We start from the raw sequence: 23200 nt of genomic DNA, 5'->3' as shown, positions 1-23200 counted from the left end.
AAACGACAATGGAATGTAATTAATTTGCCGGTACCCACCTATTCTGAAGCCGGTAGTACAACATTGTTTAATTAAAGATTATTAATTTACACATATAACTAATAAATGTTTTTTTCTTCTTTTAAAGATCTTTCCTATTAAAAGTTTTAATTTTAATTTGTATTAACTTCAAACTCAGTCAATTGTTTATCTGTAAACTTAAAAACAATGAAAGTAAAAAGTACCTATACGTAAATTTTATTGCACCCGCAAATGCATAGATAAAAATGATAACTTTTGTTTTTAACCTCTTTATTTTTCTCTCTTGTAACATAAACTAACTGTCATGATTCAATGAATTGTTTGCGATTTATTTCGATATAATATCCACATAATTTGACATTTTAAATTATTCCATGCAAATTATGTCAACAATGGATTAACATAATTTCAAATTCAAGATGGCTGTCATTTATAACATAAAAACTTACGACTGACATTTTTGCACATCTCCCTCTAATACCTAAATAATCTTAGGTCGTAGATATCTCTATCTCACCGCCGTCATGTCCGAAAATCCTTTGAATATAAATTTTGTATTATACTAAGCATACTTCAGACATGATAGTGTTTACCTCCTTTGTCTGTAAAGCAAAGAGAAAGAAAGGATTTGGGATAAAACTTGAAGTGACCCACAATAGGTACATACAGTAGCTTCTCATTTGGACGCTAGATGTCACTGGAACTCGCTATTACCGTACGAATGTGCACAAATATTAAAAATAAATTAATAATCGTGTAGTTTGTTAAATACTTTTTTTTATATTAATACTATCGCAGCATATTTTGGGAGGTCTTTGGCCAAAAGACCTTCGTAGACAAGCCGCCACTGTTCCCCACCATCCACTTGTCCATCTCATTCCTCCTTCCCCCACCCTTCCACTACCTTCAGCCAACATAACCCGAATGAGGATGCCATAGAGAGTGGTATATTTATGATGCCATAGCACCGCTGGCTTCAGACGGTTTAGAGCAGTTGGGACTCTTGTGATGCCATTCAACAATATTTTAACTAAAGTCAGGTTGAGGCTCTCCGGAGACGAACCATTCAATGTTCCGAGTGCAATTATGTTTTAATTATATTTTACTGCAAGAATGCAAATCCGCTTGGCAACATTATGTCGAAGAAAATACCATTCCTATGTTCGGAATGCAATAATTTGTATACTTAAGACATCTCTTAAAACTCACATAGACACTACTAACTGTCTTTAATTGTTTTATAACATTTTATAATTCCTTAAAATGTTTATTTATTTTTTATATTTATTTTTCGTTTATAAATATATTGTGTAGGGACAAATACTAAATCAACAACAAAACTTAACGGAACTTTATTGATCTAGAACATATTAATAATTACCGTTTATGCTTAAATGTACGACCGTTTGTTTCCTAAATAAAAATACTGTGCAAATCCCTTACGTAACAAACCATGGTCAGAATGAACTATTTATACAATTTCTCGAACAGCTTGCATGCCACTTTAGACAAAATAATCTTGTGCTCTGAATGCAATTATTTTTCAAATTGATTTGGGCTTTCAGGTCACGAAGGCCATCAAAAATAGGTCATAGGTACCTATGCATGAATTAGTTGTAGAAATTGTAAAAAAAAATCTCATCATCTTGTTATGATTTGGATCAGGTTACCATCACTTTGACAAGGAACCTTCGGACATCTATGCCATAGACTCCTTCAGCAACCTTCTTCCATTAAAGGCCCAACTTCTCCTCGCATAGCCCCTGGAGTTGTTTTTCCCAGCTTTGTCTAGGATAGATAACTTGACATCTTACCTCTGTAATTGCCGCCACACGAAGAAAAATGAGTATGTCCGATTTATTAAAATTCTGTTTCTGCGACAATATTATAATGTTTATGAACAGGTGTTCTTACATCCTAATAATATATCTGTGATTTGTTCGACGGTTTGTTAGGAAACCTGTCAATTCATTGTTAGAGGCCTGCAGTCCCATTTTTAGCATGAATACAAATAATATAAACAGATTTTTTCATAAAATGGCAATATTTTATTTTCGTAATTTTTCTCTGTGCAGTATTTTATGAGGAAGTCAGTCGTAGTGCATGTCTAAGCTACCTGCAAACTTATCTCTAATCTCTATCTTTAATTAATTAAACAGTATAAAACAAAATCACTATTCGCGTCAGTCTGTTCGTGCGCTTAATTCTTCCAAATACGCAACACATTTTGATAGGGTTTTCACTATCATTTATTTATTACACGCCCTAATGGGCTTTTACACACTACAAAGTTTAATAGTTGAGTATCACAGTTATTATAAATTCTACAAAATTAAAACAATAAAGGAAACATAATACAACGAAAAAAGAAAAAATATTAAATGTTACAACAAAAGCATATAATAAAATAAGATACATTAGTAAAAATGATAAAAGTCTCACATAAATAGATATTCAAAATAAAAATATATATATTGCGGAAATTATAGATGTCTATTTGTGTCTCGATACATAAAAGAATTGAAATAAACAATATTTATATTGATTATTTTTAAGATGAAATATATCTCCCAGATCAGAGTATTTATTTCCGAGACTGTGAAGTCTTGGAATCGGGGAATTTTGATAAGACAATGTCCTGGTGTTGTAAAAATAAAAGGGTAGTAAATTTCGGCAAGATCTTTTGTGTATGTGGATGCTGATTAATTGGAGTAACTCAGGACAGTCTATTTTTTAATGAAGTATTTTATGTAATGCTATTAAATCTGTGTTTATTCTTCTTTCAGAAAGTTTTAATAGGGACAATTTATGTAGTAAGTAGTTATAATCAATGTTTAGAGAATTCTTCCGGAAGGTTTATATATATATATAATAGAAGCATATTATATTTATAGAGAGTAGAGAGAAGTCGAGCAATTCCGGGTTCACGTCATCTAGTATTACATAAATCACAATCACCTCTATGATCCTCTGTTCTCCTGGTTGCCCCAGTCCCTCCTCCGGATGTTCGCTGTCCAGAGACCCCCCTGGCAGAGAGACTCCAGCAGCTTGACAGCAAGCCGCAGGGTCTTTCATCCATTTTTCCACCAGCACGTCTTTGCACCATTCTGGAATTCAAGAAAATAATACAAACAGATTAGTAAAACTTGTTGTACAATGAACTTACGTGGGAATAAAAGTTGAATTTATACAAAACCAACAAGTAGGTATTTATTAAGGCAAAGATAAGGAATCAGACCGAACAGTTAAAATATTAGGTTTAATACAGTTAGCATCCTTAGGTAGACCGACGAAGATGTGGATAAACTGTATGAGGATTGGAGCAGAGTTGAAAGGACTGAGGACTGGAGAGAGACCGTAGGCAGTAGATAGCATTGTGGAGGTGGCCAAAGGGGGTAATGCGGCCAAAAAGGAAGTCACCTTGGGATACATGCAAACGCAAAATCTTGACAAAATCATTAGTCTAAACTAGAGGTTCCCAAACTTTTTTTCCCCGTAGACGCCTTGCCAAAAAAAAAATTTCTGCAAACCCCCTGCCTGCCGGATATTGAATTTTCCTAAATCTATTAACGTCCTATATGATAATCGTTTATTTTTTTCGTAAAAAGATTCCCTTCCCTTGCCTGTCCAACAACCAGGTGGCGGTATAGTACCTCTGTCTTTACACTGTGCAGACAGAAGCGCCCTTGTGAGGTATTACACCAAATGAAAATGAAGCAGGATAAGCAACGGGAATTTCTTTCTGTAGCTAGCCCTACAGAACTGCCCCTTAAATTCTTTTTCAGTGCTTATTCCGTCAGTTCATCTTGTAACATGATATCCGATTCTTTAACGTTGCATTTCCATAGTCAAAATGTCCTCAAACTTAGTTTTGAAGTCTGTGTGAAGTGCATTTAAATGTTGAACGTCATTATTACCCTGGACGTTTTTTCAAAAACAAGTTGGGGAACTAGCAAAATTTGCGGCTTCCAATGTGCAATGTTTTGCTTGAATATATTAATTCTGACGAGAAAAGGGACGTAGACTACTATTTATATACCTCAATTAACAACTTTACGAAATATAAAAATGCAAATATCAAATCAGTAATTTCTCAGTCTATTATATTTGTGTTAGGTCTATTGTGTCATTTACGGAACTCCTAAATGTTGACTTGAGGTAAATATTGGTCCGCTCGTATGCACCCCCATTTGAATCTCATGGACCCCCAAATTCTTTTCTCACTGACATACACCCCCAGCAAGCCGATATCGACCCCTGGGGGTCCATATAGACCACTTTGGGAACCTCTGGTCTAAACCCTGTATACAAATGATAATATGCTACGTAAAATGAACTTACATTAAATATGTCGATATTTGAGGTGAATGATGATGATGATGATTGAGACAAATCACATTGACTAAGGTTTATATATTACCATTCTCCCTGAGGAGCGCCTCAGCCGTGAAGAGCGGCACCCTCAGCATGTCGCTGGTGTCCACTAGAAGCCTGTCCTTGGCTTCGCGCAGTTCCTGGGGGCGCAGGCCCTCGTGCGAGCAGGGCCCCGAACCCTCGGGCCCCAGCACCTCCTCGACCTCCTGCTCGCCCAGCTCTCCGGAGGTCCAGCCCCAACGGGGGGAGCACCACTCCACGGGCTCTTCAGACTGGTCATTATTGAAACAAAATCAATACCGTTCAAACATCGACCAATTATATATAACATAACAGAACATTGATAAAAGATTTAACGTTCTTATTCAAAATACTTAACTCTAAATTCGACTGTTGTGAACTCCTGCAACTTATAAACATACATACACCCACAGTAATAAGACGACAAAATACAATATTCTACAGCAGCACACATAAGCGTAACTACATTGCCCACTCTCCGATACAACGACTTCACACCATGGGAAATCATGACTTGGGTGATGTTGACATATTCAATACCAACTTGGCAAGTTTTGTGGATCATTTAAAACATTTATTTCAACAATACTCCTAAACACATCATGTAAACCTATAAATAGCTGTAATTTTCTGTTTTTGTTTCTTGTGTTTGTATGACTTGTTGCATAGCTTTTATCAAATGTAATTTTATTCTTATTTTTTTATGTTTCAAAGTATCTGTCAAATTAAAATTATACTACCAACCATGTAAAAGCCCTCTGGGCGTTAAATAAATAAATAAAAATAAAAAAGAGGAAGATGAAGAAAAGTAAAGAAAAATTAAGAACACTGAAGAAAAGTGAAAAAAGATTGAGAAAATTGAGAATAAGGGAAAAAAGTCAAGAAAAATAGATAAAAGTGAGGTTAAGTTAATAAAAGTAAAGAAAAGTTTTTTAAAAGAAAGGTAATGAAAAGAGAAGAAAGGTATTGAAAAGTGAAGAAAAGTAATGAAAAGTGAAGAAAACTAATCTTAATCCGTGAACAGTAGACCTCATGTTCAAAAAAGTATGATTGTAATTTTATCTTATTTTAAATCAAAACCAAAATTTCTTCTGAATTCATAAGATTTGTAAGTAGGTCTATAAATACCAAATACCACAGACATATGAATCTACATACTTAATTACAAATCATGTAGTTTGGTTTTTTTTTTTTTTTCAAATAAAGAATTATACCATTTGTCCAAAGAAACGTCACTATCTCAATGACAATTCTTTTTTAAGACTTTCCTTAAGCAAGTGGGTGCCATAATATAGAAAAAGGCTAATAAGAATCTTTACTGAACTATTAAAACGGCCGTCATCTTGAATCGGAAACGGAACGTACAAACAAATTTACAGACAGACGATATGAAAACGGTCGAGTTAAAACAGGAACTTGCTACGCTCAGTCAACTAACCTTACCTAAAAACGCGTAAACTAACCTAGCCTATTATTTTATCATATTTTGGTTTGTTACAGTTGTATTTTATCCGGTTACCATCTTATATCAACAATGGATAACCATCAGATGAACTAGATACGTACATCATCGCTATTTATTTTTGGGCCATTATGCCTTGCTGCGCTTCCTCCTTTTTATCCAACGTTTAGGAGAGCTAAAACAGTATCCACCATCAGAGCAGATTTGACACCGAAACTTTGTAATCATAACTTAACTTAGGTAACCTAGTTTTTTGTTCACTTTTTATGACTTTCAAAAGTGTTGTGATTTGTTGGGTGTCCAAAATGTCTCACTCACAAAAAGCATAGCCCTCTCCAGCAGTGCCGCAAGCCGGGCGTGTCCGTTGTCCAGTGCGCGTCGTGCCGGCGTGCGCGCGCGCGCATCTCGTGCTAGGGATCGTGCCCCGGCCGCCAGGAGTAAGCGCGCACTCCCAGCCAGGCCCGCGCTGGCAGCAAGGTGAAGGGCCGTGTTTCCTTCCTGGAATAAGTATCAATAAACACAATCATTGAAATGTAAATCGTGTGCATATCGACTGCGCCTTGCGTGGATTAAAGCATTTCGTTTATGCTTATGCGAAAAATTCCAATTGTTACGTGTAGATTTGGATCGCTTTGTGCGGTGTACAGTGACCAGCCTGAATAGCCTGGTACCTACCCTCTTGTCCATCTTCTTCTCCCTCCACCCAAGCCTCCAGCTACCTTCGGACGTCCTAAATACCCAGATTAGGGATGCAAAATTACCGCTGGCTCCAGACTGGACAGCAATGAGGACAGAAAACAGGCGGAAGATTCCAACTGTTAACGCGTCGTGGTGGATCTGTTTTATCAAAACATATGTTATACTCGTATATCGATAAGATGAACTGTTACTTGTTTATTGCTTAGGTCAGGTCAGTTAACACTATATGGTCGGGCATTTTACCGCCAGATCACGGCATAGCGCGGGTGTTTTTTTTAATTTTAGCGCCAAAATTAGACTTTCCGCAAAATATTCATATCTTATGATCTATTTGATATTTTTTGATGAAACTTTCAGTGTTTTACTTTAAAAAGATGTCTCTATTTACTTAGCAATGTATGTGTAATTCCTTTTTTATGAACAAAAACTTTCTACTTTCTCGGGAATCATAGAAAAAACAGTATTTCACAATCGAAATTTTTAATATATAAAAAAAAAACTATAACCTAATAGTGCTTCAATGTGTGATAGCGTTCGAAACACTTTCATTTATGCAGGGGCACATTGCAAAACTTGCACGTGTACCGCGTTTCACTGCGTAGTTTGTGAGCGGAACATACGCGACAATGATTTTATTTTTGTTGTTGTGTTTCAAACTCATTGTATTGACAGGTAGATAGATCGGGTACCGCACAGTGGGCTGAAAATCGCCTTTCATAGACATAGAGACTTGAATTTTCAAGGGTATTTTTTTTTGCTAGAAATGGATTCTGCTGATCATTACTATGCTATAAAATGTCGTACGAAGCAATTGCGTGTACAAATGAAGGAGTTATATTTTTTTTAAGAAAAATTTGTATGGCGCTGACATTAAAAATGAGGCTATCTCTGGAATCGTAAGGTTGGCCGTTCTTTCCTTACACACAGATAATACTACTATTTGTTCGTATTTTTTTGACATACTTCATATTGTGGCGCAAGGTGCGATTTTTTTTTTTAAATCCTCAAAGTTGAAAAAACCCTTTTTAATGTTGATGATTCATTTGAATGCTTAAATGCTTTTAGGCTTACAGTGTAAATAAAATATTGTAAACTAGACAACGCATACTCATATGTAAAGCATTTAAGCATTAAAATGAATCTTCAACATAAAAAAGCTTTTTTTTTTAACTTTGAGGATTTTAAAAAAAAATCACAAGTTTCGCCACAATACGAAGTATGTCAAAAAAATACAAATAAATAGTAGTATATTTGTGTGTAAGGATAGAACGGCCAACCTTATGATTCCAGAGATAGCCTCATTTTTAATGTCAGTTCCATACAAATTTTTCTTAAAAAAATGATGACTCCTTCATTTGTACACGCAATTGCTTCATACAAAATTTTATAGCATATCAGAATCCATTTCTAGCAAAAAAAAATACACTTGAAAATTCAAGTCTCTATGTCTATGAAAGGCGATTTTCAGCCCACTGTGCACAGTTTTTTGGCTTGCAATGTAAATAAAATATTGTAAACTAGATAAAGCATACTCATATGTAAAGCATTTAAGCATTAAAATGAATCATCAACAAAAAAAAGATTTTTTTTCCACTTTAGGATTTAAAAAAAAAAATCGCACCTTGCGCCACAATATGAAGTATGTCAAAAAAATACAAATAAATAGTAGTATTATCTGTGTGTAAGGATAGAACGGCCAACCTTATGATTCCAGAGATAGCCTCATTTTTAATGACAGCGCCATACAAATTTTTCTTAAAAAAATTATAACTCCTTCATTTGTACACGCAATTGCTTCGTATGACATTTTATAGCATAGTAATGATCAGCAGAATCCATTTCTAGCCAAAAAAAATACCCTTGAAAATTCAAGTCTCTATGTCTATGAAAGGCGATTTTCAGCCCACTGTGTACCGCCGACAATAGAAAACACATGACCCTGCACCCATTTAGAACCCCCTTTTTTCAAGTTTCCCGCTCTTTACCGCTTTGCGCAACAAAACGAGAAAGCTCGTCTCCCGCGTCTTACTGTAAAAAGGCGTATGACGAGTTTTCTCGTTTCCCGCAAAGAATGTGTTCACCTAACTTTATAGAACGATTAAAATGAATATATTACCCTATCGACAGCATCTAGCGTGACTCCTTCCCTCTCTCCGACTTTGGAGGTAGTGTAGCCCCTCCACTGCAGTAACAGTGCCACGCAGGCGGCGCGTCTCTCCTGAGCAGACACTGCCAGGGCGGGGGGCGTTGGGACCACAGGCGGAGCACCCCCGGGGGCGGCGCACACGGCGGGGGCGGAGCCTCTGGGACCTGCAACACAGCCAGCCCTCACTGTAGTGCGGGTGGATAATAAATGGTTATGATGTGGCTTGAAAGCGAAAATGAATCTACAGATTTATCCAGATGAATGCACTATTTATTAACGAGCGATTTTTGCACATCTTGCCAAGTTTACAAAAACGATATGAGCGATCACTTGCTACAACGTGTCAAATTTAAAGGACCAAAAAATATGGGACAAGCGGTAAAATATTTCAATATTAATATTTTAAAGATCTGTTACTTTTTTGTTACTTAAATAATATGGTAAACGTGAATATGTGATAACAATCGCTTGAGTGAGAATTTTCAATAACAGCAAAACTAACAATAATAATTGCAACAACCAAAATAAAACTTAAAAATTGAATAATTTCAATTATTATTATCATTTCCATTCCATTATTTGAGCAGATATGCAGTTATTGGTGGCCTCGGTTTTGCGAAGCAAGTCCGTAGATGTCATATTGAATAACAGATCATTTTAAAACCTTTTTAACTTTTTAACTATCCTCTATAAATTTGTATGAGTGAACGAAAACATTTTTTTTATTGAATAATTCATAGGATTAGCTTAGTCAAAATTAAAACAAATAATAAAACATTTAAAGTATTAATTAAATGATAAAACAATTAAATGATGTCAACTCATCCACGGGACACAGCCTTTGAGTCCCACCCAGGCGTAGTGTGTTCAATTCCTCGGCTGGCTAAATCCTCCATCACAACACAAGCAACATTTTACGCTTACTGTGGTGGTAGCAGGAGATTTTCAAATATTGTCAGGTTATTCGTAACCAGGGATGTTTGTCTTTCTTTAAAAAAAAACTGATTAACGGTAGTTACTTAATATATCACTTGTCGGAATTCATACAATCATCACCTTCAATTTTGAAAATTTCAAAGCAGCTTTGAGTTCATTACGCAGAAATATTTCAGAAATTAGTATCAAGCATACTAATTTCGTTTGTCTGTGATGTGTGTGCATGATGTGAAATATTTCTACAAAATTTAATGCGTTAAATGTTCCCTTTTAAATAAAATTTAATTTAAAAAAAAATGCAACTGATTGTGTGAACCAAGCGATAAAGCAGGTACCAAAGTTATTTTAATAATATTAATTCTATATTTGAAACGTGTATCTCTATTGCTTAAATTTTTGACAGATCTAAATTTGAATCGCAAATGTTTTTTAAAGTTCGAAAAATAAATTTCTGATCGTCTCTCTAATTATTTTTTTGATAAGCAATTTTCTTTATCCTGGGGAAAATCTTATCTTCTCTAAATAGCATTAAACAAAGTACTATCCGCATCTGTCTGTTTGTGTGCTTAGTTCTTCTAAACTATGCAAAGGAGTTTGATAGGATGTTTACTATCATTTAGAGATTTTTTATGGAAGGTTTATATATAGAAAAGTCGAGCAACGCTGGGGTACACGTCAGCCAGTCTTAAAATATAAAAATTCAGACTGAGTTTGTTTGTGACCCCAAAACTCGAAAAATGGCAAAGCATTGCGTAGTTCATTATTTTTCTCTTAATACGAAATATTTCACTTTCAAATAAATGGATTTAGCTCTATTAATTCAAAACATGATTTATTATGTCGGGGGAGAGGGAAAAATACGCACTTTTAATTTTAATTTCGTTTATTCAATTAGTATGCGGCGCCGTTATAGTCGCAGTCTACGGCGACTATGTTCATATCAAGAGTTGGATTATATTCATAATATCGTATTAGAATTAAATCACAAACCAGTTTATACAAACCTAGCGTAGCCCACAAACTACTTGAAAACTGGGATTTAACTCTAAAGGGGACGCGAGCAGGCGTTATTAAAGGTTCCCCAACATTTATAATAACTTTTAGTAATAATATAACTAAATTCAAGCATCAATTCAAAGTAAACATTCCATATTTACCGTGAAGCGGAATTCGTAACCTTTACCCATAGTTCAATAGCATTTTATAAATACTTTCAGCTTCAATAAATCTCATAATTATAATATCCCGTGATTTTCGCGGGTTTTCGCTAGTGTTTAATAAGATTCACTTTTACCTGTTAGTCGTATGCAACTGACTGATATGTGGTTGGTAGTGGGCGGGAAGATGTTTCCTGAGCATGCGCTGTGTAAGACCGTCTCGTCGAAAGAATTCCTCTTGTTGGGATCTCCACCCAGGTCTGTCAGGAAGGTTCGCAGCAAATGCTTCATCCCTGAAATAGAAGCAATACCAATATTGGGAGAGTCCACAGTTACTAGAAATATTGGGAAATATGGCATGGAAGTGTGCCGACACTGCCGACTGCCGAACTACGTCCAAACTGAACGGGCTATCGAAGCGGAGCCAATGAAAGTTATGCGTTTAGTGTATATGTAGAACCGCATATTCCGAAATGGTTGAAACTGGCTACAACGTCATAATGACGTATAAAACGTAAATAAGTCATTATGTAGAATAATACATTGTTTATAGCTAATTTGAAGACCGTAATAGTCACTAGGAGCATATTAAATCAAATTAATTTTACAAATAACTCATCGTCAGGCTGCTGTTATTTTTTTATCCAAATAACTTAATATTAATGAAAATAACAAGAAATGAATACCAATTATTGATCACTAAAATGCTTGAATATTTTAGCCCAATACTCCGAAAAATTATGGCATAAAAACGTGTATTCATATACGAGTAGGTCAGGGGTTCCTAACCTTGACAGTCTTGTTACCTCTATGACCTATTAGGGTTGCCTGATAGGTCAAGGGGTAGGTAACTTATTATGCCCCCTCTTTCAAATGTTATCCAAGAAAAAATACATGCAAATAATTTGGTAACTACCCCCAGGTTAAGAACCGCTGATATAGGTCAATAAACGCAGATTCTAAATAAGTCAGTAATTAGTATTATTTCCTATAATTACACACAGAATTAATAAATCGTCCTTTAAAAACGATTAAAACTGTAAGAGACATAAACGCCCTGTGATTGGTCGGTGGGTTCTGACAGATCTTATACTGCTGCCTCACGGGTCGGCCAGCCGCGTTACAATGTACACGGGTTACCACTGTGGTATAAATTATTTCAAAATATTTCATGCTTCTTGTTATTTTTTTAATTGGGATTGGTTGATTTCTTACCGACTAGTTTTAAAAAAAGAGTTTTGAAAAAAAACTTGTATTTAAGAGGAAGCTATAAGCCAAACATGTGTATATTCTTGGTTTACCTTATATCGTAGGTAATAGACATTAAAATCGCTTGACAAACGGAGTCTAGAAACGTTCGATTTCAAGCAAAAACTGGTTTTTATTTATTTTGTAAATAATTTTATAAGAAATCAAAAAAGTTAATCAACTGAAACTGTCACAGATAATCTTAGCTATAATACTGTATTGTTTAAAAGTTGTTCCCTTTACGCGTTCATACATTTCTACTGAAAAATGATTTTTTTTAGTAGTTTGCATTTATATTTTTTATTGAGTAATTTATATTTTTATTTGTATTCTACTCAAGCGAAGCGATAGGAAAACCTTCAATTTTTCTAAAGCATAATTTTTGGTATTCATAATTTCCACCAAATTCGTTATAAAGTTTATTCAAATTAGTGATTTGGCATTAAGCTTCGTCTTAAGATAGAATGTTAACTTTCATTAAAAAATAGACCGGAATTATTTATGTCTTACTTTAAAAAAATATAACTTACCGTGTCTCGCAGCGTAATGCATGGCCGTATAGGAAATGTAACTTACCGTGTCTCGCAGCGTAATGCATGGCCGTATAGGAAATGCAACTTACCGTGTCTCGCAGCGTAATGCATGGCCGTATAGGAAATGTAACTTACCGTGTCTCGCAGCGTAATGCATGGCCGTATAGGAAATGTAACTTACCGTGTCTCGCAGCGTAATGCATGGCCGTATTGTGATGTCTGCTTTCCCCATAGCTAAGATTTGGATCAAAGCTTTTCTTAAGAATGGAAGAACTCTGATATATCTGCATTGCCGCATATTCGTCTCCATTTTGAATATATTTCTTAAATTTTGATGACGTGCTTCCCATTTCTAACTTTTAAATATCTCCACTTCTCAAAAAATCAAACATATAATAAAAATTAATACGTTTTGTTATTTTAATTTGTGCTTGTTTTAATTTAATATCTACTTTAGATTTTTTTCATAGTCTTTTTATAGTTATTTTTTTAATATTATTATATAATATTTTGTTTTATGAGAAGATCTCTTTTGATCACCAGGTAATTCTTTGGCAAGATAATTAGCTATTATATTTTACAGTTGTGCATGGTTATTCTGAAATAAAGAGACAAAATATAATTAATTAAATATTTATCGTTTATTGATTATTGTTAATCTTTAATCAAAACCAGTTCAACCAAGGCCAGGACACTGAAACAAGTAAGCCTGCTATTTACATACGATCCTTCCATACAAATAGCAAAAATTCGAACAAAATGCCTTAAGTGGAAGCTACAAGACAAAAATGTGTATATTCTTGGTATACCTTATATTGTAGGTAATAGGACTAATAGGCATTAAAATCGCTTGACAAACGGAGTCTAGAAGCGTTTGATTTCAAGCACAAAACTGGTTTTTATTTATTTTGTAAATAATTTTATAAGATAGCAAAAAAATTAATCAAGTGAAACTGTCACAGATAATCTTAGCTATAATACAGTTTTTTCCTTTACGCGTTTGTACATTTCTATTGGAAAAATATTTTTGTTAGTAGTTTACATTTACATTTTGTATTGAGCAATTTATTTTTTTATTTGTATTCTACTCAAGCGAAACGATAGGAAAACCTTCAATCTATCTAAAGCATATTGGTATTCATAAGTACGCCAATTCGTTATAAAGATTCATCAAAATAGTGATTTAGCATTAAGCTTCGCCTTAACCTAAAAATATAAAGAATTCGCCGCAATACAGGGACAACTTTATTTGAATTAAAATACGTGAACTTCTCAGCCCAGGTTCTCCTTGTGTGGTGTTCACAAAACATTATACATAGTATCATATAAACCATTTAGATTACACGTCATACTTATTTTTCATTACAAAATCTAAATACTATTACTATTCTTATTGAATTTAGCTGCACACTGTAAATAATACAAACTATGCATTACTGTTTCCTTTTGGGGATATCATTTCTAAGACAATTAAAAATGTGTTCGAGCAAAACCACTCCAACCCAAGTAGGGACACTGGACTTAGATGGTCTGCAATTTATATGAGATCCTCCATATTATTGTACCGTAGACTATATTATAAATAAAGGAGGATCTTGTATATATAAGAACCTATTTTACCTGTAATATGGAGTACGGTATATAGAAAGGAGGATCTCATATAAATAGCAGGCTATCTAAGTCTATGTCCTGACCTGGGTTGAGGTGGTTTTGCTCGAATACATTTTTTTAATTGGCTTGGAAATGATATCCTCAAGAGGAACAGGTGCGCGCGTTTCGCGCCATTTGTGGTTCGATCTTTTCCATAATTCGTGGCTCGGCTCGCGGAAATTTTAACCTGTTTATACTTTGCATAATATGCCTTATTTTATAATTTAACAGACAAATTAGCTATTACAAATTTACTATAATACAATTATTTTCTATTATATTATATTTTATCATCCTAAAATTTTTTTGGTTAAAATTAATATTTTTCAGTTCAATTTAGTATTTTAGGCTCAAATTCAAATTGAATGAAAAAAGCCGCGCCCCTGTTCCTCTTGAGGATATAATTTCTAAGTCAATTTAAAATGTATGCCAGCAAAACCACCTTAACCATGATCAGAATACAGACATTTCAATGCTGCAATGTCAAAAATGAATACCTACGTTAAAAAGCAAGGGTCAGACGTTTGATCCCTGTGGAATTCTGGAAATATACCTTACTTATTTATCTTCTTTAGTGAGTCTGGATATGTTAGGTTAAGTTAGGTTATGTTGGATAAATTGGGATAGGTTGGGTTTGACTATGTTAGGTTAGATTAGATGACCCCGGATAAGACATGCATACAAAATAAATGTAAGCATACCTTTTAGATGATGGATGCGTAAAGTTGTAAGTAAGTATAATCTGTTAGTTAGAGTCTCTCGTGTTGTGCGATGTGTGGTATATATAGCATGTAGTAGGGGGGTAATCTGTTTAGAATCTGTGGGAATTTCTTGGGTTTGTCTTTCCCTGTCATGACCCGCTGCGGCCTATGTTCGGGTCACAACACCAAGCCATCACCTGGAAAACAAGACACATTGTTATTATTTACAGAAACAAACAAATATTATCAACATGAAAGAGAAACTAATAACCATTCGTAAATTTCACAAAAAACATTTATTGGGCCGTAGCTAAACCATGTAATAAAGAAGAGCAAAAGCAATGACATGTCGGCGTCCAAAGTCTGACCATCGTTTGCTTTAATTTCAATATGCAGTCACATCTTGGACCTGGGTTCATGTCCTAGATGCAACCGTATATTCTTCTGATTTTTCTGTTTCAAATTTTCGCTAATACTCACACTATGCGCTTGTTCAATCAATGCCTTCATATAATGTTGTATGTTGGGGTTCTTGTCACAAAACTAACCCAAAGCCTTTAAATGTTGCACAAAAAAAAAGTTTTTTTGTATTCGTCACAGTTACTATATAGTGAAAAGTCAATAAGGCAATTGTACATAATACAGGTTCTCTGTAATTTTTTCAACAACACTGATACTGCTAAAAGATCACAACACGTGCGCACACTAGATTTGGTTCTTCTTTAATGTATCAGCCGGTGAATTCCAGAACATCCTTTGGACAGATGATTTTTTTCTTTTAAAGATCCGTTGCTTTATAATATGCTCGGTAAAAATATAAAAACTATCTATAGGTTTGTTGAATCTATTCAAGAAAATAGTAAAAAAATCTATACTGGCTGAGAGTGGGGATGTTTGTTGGATTGCCCATGTCGTGGTTTCTGTCATGCACCTTTGGAGCCCCATATTCAATGTGATCCATCTGTGTATGTATTTTGAGATGTACTTATTTGATTGAATATAATTGTAAAGCTGCTCATCTCGACACAGGAATTCCCTAGTGAGATGAGTAACGGAGGAAAAAAATATGTATTCAATAATTTGAGGTTTTTCTATTTGATTTATTGCATACATAAATAATAATAATGAATAAAATCATACATTTCATCACAATCTACACATCTGCCCTGATGATGGATACTGCAAGGCTGTCTTAAACGTCGACTAAAGAACACTGAAGCTCAACACGGCACGAAACCTCGAAAATTAATGACGACAAGATCCCTAAACTTTTTAATCTCGATTTGATACATTGAAATTTTTTGTCTACTCGGTCTATAGTCTATACGGTGGTAGAGCAGTAAAGTTGCAAGATTGTGATATAAATAAATAGCAAATATGTGCCATTATCATATCGCATCCAATTGAATGAAACTGTAAATCAAAGCTGCAAGTATTTGTAATTGCATCAAACGTCCATTGACTGCATACATTTCGCACGCAATCACCAATGGGTGTTTATTCAATCAAGAACACAATATCATTATGTTGTTAAGCATTGAACATTGTCCTGCTAATTTAGTTATTTATATGTGGTATTTTAAATAGTCATAAAGTTATTTATGTCCTATTACGATCCTTATTCACTTGTATTACCTTAAAAATACATTTTTAAAAATAAATCTCTCACATATTTTCGATAATTAAGTTTGAATTTTAATTCTTCTGAGATTTCGCTAAATATCTTCATTCCTCGTTTTTATAGCAAAATATTTTATTGTTAAAAAAATTCTTAAAAGTGATATTCAGTTAATATTATTGCGCGTGACAGCTGTGTCGCCTTCTGAATGCATTATCAAAATGAAAGGTACCTAATAATAACTTAATTTTCAATAATAACACGATTTTACAACAACGAAAAATCATGCCAATATTATTTTTGGTAAACCTGTCTAATTCCGTTGCATGCAAAAGCCTAAACTTATCTTACACTAACTTAAATATCTAATGGAGACAACTTTTAAGTCTAATATAAGGTGACTTATAATTATTTGTTATCTTTTATGCTATGCATGAAACCTTGTCTTATAAACATTAATTTATCATTAAAAAATAAAACTATTTAAGTCGGCGGTTTAAGTTGCACTTGCACAAAATAGGTTTTTATGGTTAAATTTCGGTTATTTTAATAATTTATGCGTATTTTCTAACCTCCAAACATAACTTTGATTGAGAAAAGATGGAACTTTAGTGCATATTTTACCATCAGCCACACATAATTTGTTATTTCTTGTAGAAATTAAGTTGAAATCAAGTATTATTTATATATTTTTTTACATACTAAGATTACAGCGGAATTCGACAAGATTATTTTTTTTATGTATTTCAAAACCAAATTCCAAATCAAAAGCAAACGAAATATTTTTCACCAAGACGTTTTTTGTAACAATTGGAATTTTGGTTTCCAGAAACCATAAGGAAATCAGATGACAGCACTAGTTACAGAAGCTGCGATTCGTTCAACAGGTTAACGAAATATTCATTACGAAATAATAAAAAAATATATGTATTGGTATCATCGTTATGTAAAAAATCAAACCTTAAAACGGTTAAATCACTAAATTGTATTACGTAATTCTTTTTAATTTTATTAAATACTTATACATTGACATATGGTGATTGAGACATCTAAATCCCATAGAATATTCTAAAGTTTTCAGTATTGTGGCGACTATAATCAAATAATATAATTATAGAGCTTTTTACACATGGGGTAAAAGAATTTAAAAATTTCTAAGTGTTGAAGAGAATTTTCTCTTAACAATTTTAGACAAAGGAATAAGATAATTATATCTATTGAAAGCAATCATAAAAATTTAATTTAATAGTATTACTAAAAACTTTAAATTGTGTAAATACTATACGTAATATTATACTGAATTTTTAGTGTAATTTAAATAAAAATGTTTTTCCTCTATTTTATATAATTATACAAATTTGTTGTTAAAATTATTTTATCGTCTTTTTGAGTTCTGAAAATCATTTTAAATTTATGCATTATTTTGTATAATTTATTCTTAATTTTAAACATTCCGTTAAACAATGAAACAGAACAATTTGAAATCCAGATTTCAACTATTCTGTATTAAGTTATTATGACATACAATATTCATTATTGAAATATTGTGATACATTATACAACATGTAAACTTACGTGACATATTGCAAAAAGCATCCTTAACGACATATCCTTTGGCACATCTCAATCACAAATATATTCCGACATTTCCTCTCGAATTTCTGAAAATACTAAATCTGAAAACCCGGCTGAAATTTTCTTATCGATCGGTCTCTGTGAGATGGTTGTTAACCTACGTTTCGAGGTGCTATCTCTGTCTAATCGGCAAGAATGAATGTGACGGAAGGTGCGGAGCGGGAAATGAGTTGATCGGACGTTCATTATTGGAGCGCATGCGCTTAAGGGCGCGCGGGAAAATTTGAATATATTCTCAGCTGCAGGACTATACAAATACGTTAGAAGATATTTAATGGTGTGTATACATTTGTGACCCGAAACGCGAGCCGAACCACGAATTACGGGAAAGTAACGAAGCTACTGCAAACCAATTGTAATTTATCAAACTTTTTTTCCGCACACAAGTCCCAACTGCTCCCAACCGTCTGTGAGACTATGGTATCCCCAATTTGGGTATGCTGAGAGGCTAAATGCAGTGGAGAGGGGAAAGAGATGGGGACCAGGAAGGTGGGAAAATACCTGACTATTCAGATCCAGTCACAAAACACTGGTAAAGCCATTTCAATCGACGTTTAATTCAATTTAAAATATCTACCACGATGGAACCTGCCGCAAATAAACTATAAATTAATTATAATTAATAAATTGTGAAATGAGACAAAATTATGCAAATTTATTTTTGGGGTATTATGCCATGTTGAGCTACCTCCTTCTTTGACCAACGTTTCGGACAGTATTACATTGTCCATCATCACGGCAGATTTGTAAGTAGATAAATTAAATAAATTTAAAAAAATTACACGTTTTTTGTCCAAAGAAAGAGGTAGCGTAACGCGGCATAATACCCCAAAAATAAATCACTGTAATATTTTTATGACCGCGAAAATCTCAAATCAAATCTAATTTAATTTACTTTTATTTGACACGCCAGGATTTGAACCTGTGACCTCCGGATTCGTAGCCAATTCAGATTCGCATTCGCGATTCGTATCCAGATCGAAACAAACATTACCAAATAAAGAAATTGTTTCTCGAGTAGATAATTGGTTACTTTGTCCTATTTGGGGCTTAGGAGTCGAAAGGTCTTATGTAAATTGGCGACATCAGATTTCTTTCAAGTCGGTGTAGATCTCGTTTCTCAAGCTGAAATAAAATTGTCTTCGGATTTTACTCGTTGATTGAAAAGCATTTTTTATGTAATTTGTTTATTAAAGAATACATTTTTACATGACTGCATAATTTAATTACTACTTACTAAAAATTTGTTATTATCTCTGTTACAAAAATACACATTAAGGTAAGACTTTAAAAAAATCATAATCTGCTCTTTCATAGATGGCGCTACTTAATTATTTCACTTAAATACGCTTTTTGCAAGTAATGTTTTAAAATATTAAGATGAATTATTTGTTTGCGCCCGTACAAACGCAATATGAATATAAATAAATAGTTTTGTCCGTACAAAAACCTTTGTTTTTTCAAAAGAGGCATACAAATACAATATTGCATTGAATCATCGATACAATATTGTATTTATATGCCTTTCTTGAAAGAATTGAGTTTGTATACGGACAAAACTATTTATTCATATTCATATGGAAAATGTACAGGCGCAAACAAATAATTATTTTTTTCTAAAATAAAAATGTTTATTACTAAAATAATAAAATTAACGCCGTCTATGAACGCATAGTTTATAACGAGCGTTACGTTTAACTTTAAGGAACAAATTTTCTAAAAATATGGCAGTGGTTTGACCAGCTTTTGGTTTATTTTCTTACAAAAATAATACAATACCTTTTACCAAATACCCCATAATATTAATTACTAGGTGACGTGTACCCGGCGTTACTAGGGGTTATCCTTAGGAGATAGACATAAGCAATCTTGGACTTTTCTGTAGGCTTTCTCAAGATATACAATTCCGTAGTACATTATTTTGATGTATCTCATAAGGTTTAGCCAGCGTTAGTAATGTAAGCGCCCGAAAATATTTTTTTAACAACTTGATTACAAAACATCGATTTTCTCTATTTTATACAAATATAATATGCATGTTTAATATACAAAAACCTTCCGGAAGAAATTTTCTAAATGATAGTGAAAACCGTATCAAAATCCGTTGCGTAGTTTAGAAGAACTAAGCGCATAAACAGACAGACGCGGATAGCGAATTTGTTTTATACTATTTAGAGAACGTCCATCTCCTGTCAGATATTGACAGTATCAACAACGCTGGCCGCTAGAGGCGCCAGTGTAGCATATTGACGTAGACATTCCTTTCAAAATGGCGGCAAACTTAATTTATTTAGTACTTGGTGGAGGCGTTTTGCGCTTTCTAATTTGTGTTTTGTTCAATATTTATAAATATGTAAAGGGTTTTCCAATAAGAAGTGTTATTTTGAATATTAATTAAGGAATTAATGATTTTTATGGCTGGAATTGGATGGTAGAGATCTGGACAACGTTTACTTTCAACAAGACGGCGCTACGTGCCACACAAGCAACGAAACCATTGATCGTTTACGGGAAAAGCTTCCGGACCGTGTTATCTCTCGAAGAGGTGATCACAATTGGCCACCGAGATCTTGTGATTTAACACCTTGCGACTTCTTCCTTTGAGGCCACGTGAAAGAGAAGGTCTACGCCAACAGCCCAGCGTCGATTCAAGACCTCAAAGATGGAATTCGTGAGGCTATCGAGGACATAAGGCAGCCACTTTGTGGTTTTGGTTATGGAAAATTTCATGAAAAGGATATGGTCCTGTAGGCGTGGTCGTGGTGGTCATTTGACTGATGTTATTTTTCACTATTAACGGCATATCTTCCTCTTTATAATGAAATAAACATTTGATCATTTATATTAAAAAATGGCATTTTTCTTTGAATATCAAAATAACACCTCTTATTGGAAAACCCTGTATATAAAAATGTCCCAAAAAGTAGGTTCTTTTTGTGCCAAAAAGCCAAAAAAGCAGTAAGGTATAGTTTCACGCCACTAGTGTACCATGCTTCCATCAAAATGTATGGGAAATGTCAGAAGTTGGATGAATTATTAATATTGTAGGGTATTTTCTTTTACTTAATAGCTACAAAATCTTTTTTTTGGAATGGCGGCTGAGTGGAAGATAATGATATTTAGTTCAAACTCCCAACTAGACACAGAACAAATCTCAATGTGACCTAAAAGTAAACTGAGGAAGTGGTGGATAGACTATGTGGAAGAGGATTGCAGCAGAACGGGAAATACCGAGGACTGAAGGACGAGTATCGTTCTACTTAAGATAAATAATTGTCCATATCCTTAAAATGAACAACTCTTTCGTTAACTGCGATACCAGTTCTCTCAGATGAGAGTGAAAAGTCGTTAATTATAAGGTTAAGGACAGTTATTCCTGGAAACGCAGTTACTGAAAAAGTAGGCTTACTGCAATTCTGCAGTCGTTCCTGGAACTACAGTTAGCGAAAACGACGTTAATAATTTATGGGTTTAGGACAATTCTGCAGTCATTCCTGGAATCACAGTTAACGAAAAAGTCGTTAATAATTTCTGGATTTAGGACAATTCCTTAAGTAGAACCTAAAAGAATGGCGAACATTTGAATAAGATACAGTACAATATTTAAAAAAAGAGGTTAGGTTAGGAGAAAAAAATTGAGTCAACTCATTTCTCGCAACTAATTTTGACTCATCCCCATTTTTCTTTAACACATAGGTAAATGTCAAAAATCTATTTAATTTCTTTGATGATCTAATCGTTGCCACTGGTACAGTTGTCTAGTTTCCAGGTCCCTTGTTGTTGGCCTGGACGTTGTAGGCCCTGTAAGCGCTGGCTGCAGTGTCGTAGGCGTAAGAGCAGTCGGGGCATAGCCCTGCGGGGCCCTGGGCGCCTCTGGGTCCCGGGTTACCTGGAAAGAGTATTTAAATTATTTAAAAGTAGTTTCTTCCTCCTCGCTAGAGTGATAAGATACCACTAAAATCTGTACCCACCACTCTAAATAGTTTTAGATTTGGTTCAAGCAACATAACTTTTCAACTCGTCTGATGCATCTAAATAGTTTTAGATTTGGTTCAAGCAACATAACTTTTCAACTCGTCTGATGCATCTAAATAGAGATTATCTTCAAAAATATTTATTTCCTATTTTTAAGATCGAACCGAAACGCGAGCCGAGCCAGGAATTACGGGGAACTGCATGCGGTGTTTCACGCCATTTGCGTTTGCTTTGTTCCTTTCCCAGAAGTTGAGGTTCAACTCGGCAGTTTGGGTCGCATATGTATACTTAGCATTGTGGTAAACATCTATTATCCTTGAGGCATTCTTGTGGTAAAACCACGATAAACCGTATTACAAAACGAATATAAGGAACCAGAAAGAATGCTAATTCTACATAGAATAACAAATTATCATAAGCAATAATTAGTCTCCTGAAATATCCAGACAAATTGAAAATAACTCCCGAGTAAAAATAAAAGCCGCCGACGGGGATCGAACCCGCACCTTCTGATGTCCGGTCAGGGGCTCTGAACCACTGAGCTACGTCGGCTTATTTCCAACACGCCAAATAATTCAATATGTACTAGTATTTCAATCAACAATTACTGCTCATTATATTTTTTCTCCTCTAAACAACCAACTTTATTTTTGTAGGAAAGGCTTTGTTAGTGCTAAATTTCTCACTAGATGGCGTCGAGACATATTATATCTGAAATTTATTGGTGAAATATTTTGATTACACATATTATTATTTTATAATGATAAACTAATGTTTATAAGACAAGGTTTTTTATTCTTAGCACAAAGGACAACAAATTATTATAAGCAATAATTAGTCTGCTATTTTTACTCGGGAGATGTTTCAATAATTAGATATTTCAGGAGACTAATTATTGCTTATAATAATTTGTTATCTTTTGTGCTATACATAAAAAACCTTGTATTATATACGTTGGTTTATCATTATAAAATAATACGTTTCTACATGTAAAGCGGATAAATGGAGAAAGGAGCGCTAGGAA

At 34.1% G+C, this 23200-nt stretch overlaps 2 protein-coding genes across 5 annotated transcripts in view; both read right to left on the bottom strand.

Moving 5' to 3' along the window:
- LOC149410230 (uncharacterized) overlaps nt 1-18274 on the bottom strand; it is a 38746-nt gene extending 20472 nt beyond the window's left edge. Inside the window, exons 1-9 of the mRNA XM_089648978.1 lie at nt 18142-18274; nt 14949-15145; nt 12779-13195; nt 10954-11109; nt 8694-8887; nt 6554-6715; nt 6197-6376; nt 4442-4667; nt 2980-3128 (exon numbers count right to left, since the gene is read on the bottom strand). Of these exons, the coding sequence (XP_089505104.1) occupies nt 2980-3128; nt 4442-4667; nt 6197-6376; nt 6554-6715; nt 8694-8887; nt 10954-11109; nt 12779-12947 (1236 nt within the window). The 5' untranslated portion in view covers nt 12948-13195; nt 14949-15145; nt 18142-18274. The remainder of the gene's footprint in view (nt 1-2979; nt 3129-4441; nt 4668-6196; nt 6377-6553; nt 6716-8693; nt 8888-10953; nt 11110-12778; nt 13196-14948; nt 15146-18141) is intronic.
- A 1141-nt stretch (nt 18275-19415) lies between these two features.
- The window catches only part of LOC149410229 (uncharacterized), a 104819-nt gene continuing 101034 nt past the window's right edge, over nt 19416-23200 (bottom strand). For all 4 annotated transcript variants that reach the window (XM_089648990.1, XM_089648989.1, XM_089648992.1 and 1 more), the window contains exon 23: nt 19416-22090. In XM_089648990.1, coding sequence (XP_089505116.1) covers nt 21960-22090 — 131 coding nt within the window. In that variant the 3' untranslated portion in view covers nt 19416-21959. The remainder of the gene's footprint in view (nt 22091-23200) is intronic.

Source organism: Hesperophylax consimilis, chromosome 28 (genome assembly GCF_061612785.1).
Source record: "Hesperophylax consimilis isolate HC1 chromosome 28, BYU_Hcon_1.0, whole genome shotgun sequence".
In the NCBI taxonomy this organism is placed as follows: Eukaryota; Metazoa; Arthropoda; class Insecta; order Trichoptera; family Limnephilidae; genus Hesperophylax; species Hesperophylax consimilis.
This window is presented reverse-complemented; position numbering and strand designations above follow the sequence as displayed.